The 8,411-nt window shown below is 48.9% G+C and overlaps 1 protein-coding gene across 1 annotated transcript; it reads left to right on the top strand.

Annotated features, from left to right (window-relative positions):
* Positions 1 to 483: 483 nt before the first annotated feature.
* LOC125527347 lies at positions 484 to 3,261 on the top strand. Its single transcript, XM_048691872.1, has 5 exons — positions 484 to 729; positions 1,615 to 1,683; positions 1,765 to 1,877; positions 1,945 to 2,008; positions 2,751 to 3,261. Exons 1-5 carry the CDS (start codon positions 610 to 612, stop codon positions 3,063 to 3,065), a joined length of 681 nt encoding a protein of 226 aa, XP_048547829.1. The 5' UTR covers positions 484 to 609; the 3' UTR covers positions 3,066 to 3,261.
* Positions 3,262 to 8,411: the final 5,150 nt, after the last annotated feature.

The following is an 8,411-nucleotide window of genomic DNA, read 5'->3' as shown; positions in this document are numbered from 1 at the left end:
GCTGATTCCTGTAGTGAGAGAGAGAGAGACGAGAGGTCAGGGAGAGGGAGGCGATTGGATTTGTTCGTTTAGCCATCCTGATGAACCGATGCGTTGTTTCGGCCATTGGGTGGGCTAATCACGAGAAGGAGTAGCGGCCCAGTCCAACTTAACGATAGACCCCCAAAATTGTTACCAGAGGAGCGGCCCATCAAAGCTAGCGCTAGTTAGCAGCGAACGAAGCAAGCCTAAGTGTGATTCAGAGTTAATCAGATGATTGAAAATGCCCAGAACCAATGATCGAACTGCTGCCAATGCTGATGGCCGGAGAGGACAAGAAAAGTGCTCAGTTATAATGTATATAAATGAGGGGAGAGGTTTTTTTTTTATGAATTTTTTTTAGGAATAATGAGGGGAGAGTAAGAATGGGAAAACCTTAAAGCCGAGGCGGCCCATAGTAAGGCCCATCGCAGAGGCCCGGTAGGGTACCTGTAATAATAGGCGGCTCCGCGGCGTCTGCGTGCGGCATCCATCCATCGTCTCCTACTCTCCTCTCGCTCTCGCTCTCTCCTACCGCCGGCAGAACCAAAAGGGGGAAGCGCTCGACGAACCATCTCGGCGGCCGATCCCATGGCGTCCGCGGCGTTCCGCACCGCCTGCAAGCGCCTCGGCGGCCGCGCCTTCCGTCCAGCGCTGGCCGCGGCGGCGGCGGCGCAGCAGCCCGCGCCTTCTCGCCTCCTGCACTCCAAGGTGAGGCACCCAGTCCCCCCCCCTCCCCTCTTCACGCAGGCTTCGTCCCGATCAGGCGTAGGATCGTCGGATTCGTGCTCCCCGTCGTTAACCCTAACCCTAATTTTAGATTCGTGCTCCCGATGACGGCCATGGACCTGGGCTACATTGCTAGCGCTGCCGACATCGTTTCGATTCGTTCCGATCTGTCCGTGGCGTTTTCGTATGCCTTTGCCTGGTGATGATGGGATGCGATTTTTTTTTTTGTGTGCGTGTTCAGGCCGTGATGAATGGGTTAAATTGGAGGCTATTGTTGCAAGCTGCCAAGTTGGCCGTATGGACAGCTCAAGTGCTTAACTTTGTTTGCTTATGGAATTTCCTAGCCTTGGTAGAAATATCAGCTCAAGCTTGCTTGCTACTTATTGGTGTATATGCTACATTGTTCAGTACTGGTTTTACTTTACAATGACAACGCTTCTACTACTTTGTGGTGTTTTCACATGTTTCTTCAATTTTATTGATGATGCACACATCTTCATGCTGTGAAATGTAGTAACTGGGATGCATTGCTGTGTGATCCTAATATAACCTGCCTCTGTTCTTGTGTTCCTGGTGCAGCAGCTATTTACAGCTCTTCATATGATTTTGTGTCTCCTGTCTTGGTCTTGTGATTGTTTGAATAATTTCATGGATTGCAAATTTGGCGTAGGGGGGCTCGTTTGGGTATTCTAGCTGTTGGTGCAAGGGTTTATCAATGTATTTATGCATGTCTCTATATGTTGCCGATTGTTATGCCTCGGTTAGTCAATTTTAATCAACTTACTCCAGGCTGCATCGTGGTTTTTCCAGCCAATATGTGTGCGTATGTTATGCAAGACCTTATGCATTTCTGGCCAATTGTTGCAGGGGCTGATAAGGACCTTGAGCAGCAATGTTCCCGCACTGATTGTCCAGAAACCACAGAACTTCAAAAAGGTTTGTTCTAAATCCTTCGTCATGCATCCTTCTCCTGCAGTCTTCCACTGCGTATCAAATCTCTGATGGCTTGTTCGACAGGTCCATCTTGAGGTGTCGGGCAGACTGGTCCCGGTGATAGGGTTAACAGACATGAGCATGTACAAGGTCTCTTTTTGTGCTGACGACCCAGACATTGCAGTAAATGTTGTCAGGTAAGCTTTACAAATTCTCAACTAAGGAGTCGGTCAGATTTTTATGTTCTGTGTGACGTTTTTTCAGGCGTTTCATGAGGGCTCTTCAATCAGACAGACTGGAGGATCTCAAGTCCTACCTTAGTCATGATGTAAGTTGACTGGCTTGAGCATTTCCTCGGTGGTCTATGGATGGTGCTTTAGTGGTTCTCCTACACGGCAGATTGGGCACTGTCCCAGGCAACTTAGCAAAGCATGCTACTCGCCTTAACTGAACCGTTTATTCTGTAGTTGGTAGCGTAGCAGCAAATGTTTACTTCTAACTAGGTTTCAATAGTTGAGATTTTAAAAAAAAATAACATGCTACTCGCCTGAACTGAACCGTTTATGCTGAAAGAAGAACATTAGTGGTTACTTGTATTGTCGCTGTTCTGTAGTTGTAGTATAGCAGCAAAGGTTTATTCTGATATGTCGCTGTTTTCTACTCCCTCCGTTCCTAAATATTTGTCTTTTTAGAGATTTCAAATGGACTACCACATACGGATGTATGTAGACATATTTTGGAGTGTAGATTCACTCATTTTGCTCCGTATGTAGTCACTTGTTGAAATCTCTAGAAAGACAAATATTTAGAAACGGAGGGAGTAGTTTTCAATTGTTGGTGAGTTCGTTTGTGCATAATTGTTGATATTTGTTTCTAGGTTTTAATAGTTGGGATAAAGAAAAAGCATGCTACTGTCCTTACCAAGAAGAACATCAGTGATTACTTGCCTTGTTTATTCTATATATAGTTGTAGTGTAGCAGCAAAGGTTTATATTCTGTCATGTCACTAGGTTTCAATTGTTGGTGACAATTGTTGACAGCATGCATGTCGCTGTTTTTTCTTCTTATAGGTTTCGATTGTTGAGATCAAAAAGATCGTAGGGGAAGGGGTCATGCAGGTCCAACTTCAGTCCTTGGAGCACACTGTGGAAGTCAAATTTGAGCTTGGTTCGCTTAAGGAATTGGTGAGGGCCGAGGGAGTGTCCACGAGGAACGAGGTGAAGGCCGTCCACAAGGAGCTCACCGAAGTTGATTTCGCGAAGGTGGTGCTAAAGGGGTGCGTCGTAAACTGCGTGTTCATGCTCCTAGTGGCCGTGTGGGGCGGGCTTACGTTTGCCACGTCAGCGGAGCTGGAGATGGCCATGCCTAACATTGTGTCAGCTTAGGAGGGGTAAGAGCGGGTGTGAGGTAGGTGGTGGTGGTGTATCCAGTTTTATGTCTTGGCGTTCAGTCTGAAACTGGCATTTTGGGGATGTTGCTTGATCCGTGTTGGTGAGTGTAGGTAGAAACGGACGTGAATCTGAAATGTTCAAGATGTTGGTTGGGACCTTGATGATATGAAATTGGAGATGTGTTAATTAATCATTAGACGAAATTAAGAAACAGGAAAGGGTTGATAAATGATCAAGAAAAAACTTTTCTATTTTTCATTCTGAAATGTTCTTTTTATTATAATAAAGAGTAGGTGAATCAACTTACTAATTAAAAAAATTAGTAGAACTTCCTCTTTGGAATAGAAATTGGCTATTTCTACATAGGGAAAGTCGTGTGCAATGAAAAATGCAAGCACGATTTGGGGAGGGATTTTTCTCTATTGTAACAAGGAAGAATTATCTACTCCATCCGACTAGTTCCGGGTTCGAGGCCGGTGGGATGTTATTTTTTCACCTTACTCATATTTGGTACAAAATTGATGTTGTGGGTGTGGGCTGGCATCAACCATGGCATGGCAAGGCTTGGCTAGCTTTGGTTGGAATGCCAATGCCAATGCCAAACAAACTGCTTCTCCGGCTTCTGCTACCCGGTTTGCCAGCTCTTACCGCTTGGCTTGCTGTTCATGCATGTCTGTGATATTGCTATATGCACTCAGGCACTAAATTTATGCAGAGGACAGAGATATTTATATCTTAGTTTAGTTTTTTTGTCAGCTATGGTAAATACTACTGTACTACATTGGAGTTTGTCATATCTCGGCTTCTGCGTGATAGTCAGGTGTTTTGCCGAGCACCTTGTGCCGCGCCACTACCCTGTGCATATCCTCGCCGCTCACCAGCAACGCCTCGCCTTGACAACCTGGAGTTTTGTACCGGTGGCCTCGTCGACGACCTGGAGCTCCACCAGAACTCGGTCGAGGAGGTCGGGCACCACGAGAATGTACAGAGGGCTGCAAGGCAATCCTGGGGAGGCGCGGCATGGCCGGTGGGGTAGTTGGAGACGACGGCAGCCAGGCGAAGGTGGGGCTGGTCACGAGCAATTTGAAGGACATAAGAGGTCTGTGAGGTTGAGAGGACGACGCGGGACGGAGGAGTTGAACGAAGGCGAGCTCAGGGTTTCTGTCTGAGCCCAAGGAGAAGACCTGTGCGGTGCGCCCTGGGTTAGAGCTCGACCAGAGCGGAGCTAGCGCCAGCGCACGGTGGAGGTGGCGCATGGCATCAGCTTGCTTGTGTCATTTGGCATGCGGCGGTGGCACATTGTGGACGAAAGCTTGCATGCATGCGGTGCGGGTGGTGACCATGGCGAGCTCTGACAAGGACAAAGTCTTGGAAGGGAAGGAGAGACTGGCATGGCATCGGCTTTCCCGCGGGAGAGGTAGGCCGGCGGTTTGCGGTTAGATGATATCATATCATAGAGTGCGTCAATGGTATGTACGTGCACGGGCGGGGGCGGCCAGAGCTAGCAGACACGGTGGCTCCGAGCAGAGGCGCGCGTCGAGGGTCCGACGGCTGGCTGGAGCGAGCTGAGATGACTAGCTAGCGACTGGGGCGTATGATTCAGAGGTCTGACAGCGGCGTCGACGGTCGCCATGGTCTACCGCCCGCCGTGTGTGCAAGCACAAGCAGAGGAGACGGCGTCTAGTCCAAGCTCAGTACATCAGCTCCAAAACCGAGCATGCCGAGTTCTTGGTGGATCTCACTACGCTCACCAGGTGTTGGACGAAATGCAAGGCCAGAGAAAACTACGACTGCCTTTCTCTCTTATGCAGGTGTTCCGCGCCGCTCGTCGGCAGGCACGTCCATGTCCTCGGTGCCGGTATGCACGCATGCAGCAAGCTTGTGGTCTTACTCTGGCGACTGGCGAGCGCCTCGTCGATGGCGGCCGACCTGGTCGAGCCAACCTCAACCTGCACCATCTCATCTCTCGTGCGCTCGGCCCCGTCGCTGTCTCGTCCACTGCTCCGGGCAGGCACCCACGGCGACCCACCCCCGCCACGGCCACCCGAGAAGCAACACCCCGCCCACGCCCACGCCCCCAACCGCGACGCGCACTAGGACCCTGGACCTCCGACCTCACCACACTTGCCCTTGGCGGCGCCCAAGAACGAGCAGGTTCGCCGGCTTGAGGTCGCGGTGCACGGCGTGCAAAGCCTCGCGCCACGGGGGCAACGGGAGTCACGGGACGCTCCCCCATGGAGCGGCTGAGCGTGCGGGGGAGGCCGGCAATGGAGCCCCCGGACACGAGCTCCAGCGCCAGCACGGCGGGACGGGATGACCGCGTGAAGGCGCGGGACGTGCGGCACGTCCGCGGCGAGCATGAGCCAGTATCTCGGCCTTGCAAAAAGCTCGACCGCGAACGGCTGCGTGCCTTGTAGACGGTGCCGCCGTCGCCCAGTCGGAGAGGCGGAGGAGGCGCGGCACGCAAGGCGAAGTGGTCGGTGCGGCGCTGCCGCGGACCAGAGCCATGAGATGGGTGGTGTTGGAGTTTTTTTTCTTTCAATCGGAGACAATTCATTTTACCTCGTTCAATGATCAAGAGGGGAAATATTTCAAAGTTGAATTATTACAACACCAAATCACAAAAGGTCACTACTCTTTGATCCCAATTTTTTCTCCCGCGGCGACCCAAGTGAGCGCTTCATCCTTGATGGTCACGTGGAGAACCAGCGGCCGGGCGCTCTTCAAACACATATGAGCATTCCTTTCGTTTCAATTGGTCCAAGAGGTGAGCATGGTGAGGATAGCCATAGCCCTCCTAATCGGTATGCTTGTGTCGGAGAGCCCAATCCACCACCCATTGATGAAATGCGCCAAGTGCAAAGTGAAGGTGTTGATGCTTTCAAGTTGAAGCAAATCTTTGAGCATTCTCCAAAGCCTAGTAAAGTACCGTTACTTGAAAAATGAAAAGGAGGTGGTCGGTGAATTCTTGCTCGCGCTTGCAAAGGGGGCAAAGCCTGCAATTAGGCCATCCCTCTTCGCCAAACGGTCGGCTCTCCAAACTCTATTTTGTATGGCCAACCAAACAAAAAATATTGACCACCGGTGGAGCTCAAGCCTTTCACACTATGTGTTTCATAAGGGAGTGGATGCTACCGAAGAATTGAACACTATATGCGGACTTGATGATGTGGATCCCGTTCTCGGTGTGCTTCTACACAAAGGCTGAAGTCGCAAATGGTGGTCCAAAGCTCATAGATGCACGAACGAGAAGTTTGAAGTGACTCTTAATCTTTTCAACCCAAGCCTTATCCTTTATAGCTTCCAAAAGCTTTTCTAAGAGGATGCCCCATAGATAAGGGGCGCGATGTCCCATGGTTTTAGTTCTTGCACCTAGGGGGAGTCCCAAAGGGTGTCCGCAATTGCATGCCAACGGTGATAATCATGGATGTGTAGAATAAGTTTTTGTCCATCTCATCGCATGGGTTTTCGGAACCAGCCCACAACTTGGTTGGCTCTTTCCGTTTGAATCAAAGCCAACATCAGCACAATGCCCTTGCAAAAAAAATCGTGTTTAACACCCCAAGGTCCCCGGATTTGAGTTGCCGACAAACACTGTTCCAATTGACTTTGCACTTGGCGTCGATGGTCTTGTTTGTTCCCTCCCAAAAGGAAGGCCCACTCGAGCTTATTGACGTTGTAGGGGGGGGGGGGGCAATGAGCAGAGTGATGAAGTAGATTTCTTGCGAGAAAAGCACAGACTTGACAATGACGGTGCACCGATGGCAATGATGCTTTGCCCATCCCAAGGGACAAGTTTAGTGGCCACTTTGTCCATAAGGGATTGCAAGCCTCCATTTGTGTGTTGCCAAACGGATAACAGGAGACCCAAATATTTTAACGGGAAGTACGCATGTGGGCAGTCGGGAATCTTTGAAGGATGTTGTCGAGGTCTAGATGTCTGCACCGAATTGGGACCACCATCCTCTTTCGAAAGTTTGTGCAAAGCTCTGTGAGGTCACCAAAAGCACTTAGCAAGTTGAAGAGGTTGTCTGTATCCTTCTTGATGGGGCCCTGTGGGGTCACCTAAAGCACTTAGCAAGTTGGAGAGGTTGTTTGTATCCTTTTTGATGGGACCGATAAACACAGCCGCATCATCCGCATAGAGAGAGGTTCTCATGGTGGGTCTATGGCTATGGATTTTGTGTAGCGGCCCCTTCCTAGTCGCCGACTCGAGAATCATTTATGTGAGATACTTTACTTAGTGCAGCGATGCGGCGGACGAGCTCATGCTCCTGGTTTGTGCACCAATGGTACAAGGTCACGTGGAGGAGGCAATTATGGACGGAGGGAAATACGGCTTCGTACAGGAGGCGGAAAGGATGGGATACGGGTGTGGGCCAGGAGGGATGTCGTGACGGAGCAGGCTGTCGCCTTGACGGCCGTATGGATAGTGTGTGATTCGGCAGACCGCTAACGTGACGGGATACCTAGCGAGGATCCTGTCAAAAAAAAAAAACCTAGCGAGGAGAGATTCTGAAAAAAAAAACTAGCGAGGAGCAGCACACAGCAGTTCAGAGTGAGTAGCTTCGGTCTCCCGACTCCCGTATACCTATCTCGCTTGCATGCGAACTAATTAAATGTTTTTTCCCCTGAATATGGTTCAGAATGGCAGCTAGCGAGGAGCAGCACTTAGATCCGTCCCTGTGAAAAAGAGGCCCACAATTTGTTAGGCACAAATATGACATGCCCAGTCGCTTGCCTTGGGTGAGCCAAGAATACCATTTTTCTGTTATTAGGGCAACTTCACCGCAGATCATTAAATCTCACAAATGTTCCAATCGAACGGTCTGAACATTTTACGATCCAAAAAAATCACATAGGTTTCAGAAAAGGATTCTTGCCATGGGAACTTTCATCACAATGCATATTTTTTGAAAATGAGTTTTGCCATGACAACTATATGTTACAACATGTGTCTTGACTCTTGAAACGAATTTTTCCATGGCAACTTTTATTAGAGGCAATGTTTCAAAAAAAACATATTTCCTTGGAAACTTTTCGTTACTTTGTATATGTTTTCAGCAATGAAATTTTGCCATGGATACTTCACATATGCTCTAAATTCGCCATGTGACCATTATATCTTTTCCTAATTTTGCCATGATTTTATAGACTGAAATTCATAGGGTTTTTTTTGCCATGTGACCATTACAAAGTTTCTAAATTTTCCGTGATCTTTAGAGAAACAATTATATGTTTGTGGCAAATTTTATCATTTACACATGGCAATTTTTGTGGTAGCTTATTTATTTTAGAGCATGTCAAAAATATGTGTTAGGGAGATATATAAATATATGA

The sequence above is a fragment of the Triticum urartu genome, unplaced genomic scaffold (genome assembly GCF_003073215.2).
Source record: "Triticum urartu cultivar G1812 unplaced genomic scaffold, Tu2.1 TuUngrouped_contig_364, whole genome shotgun sequence".
NCBI classification, from domain to species: Eukaryota; Viridiplantae; Streptophyta; class Magnoliopsida; order Poales; family Poaceae; genus Triticum; species Triticum urartu.
The sequence above is the reverse complement of the archived record's forward strand: the minus strand, read 5'-3'. Positions and strand labels throughout refer to the sequence as shown.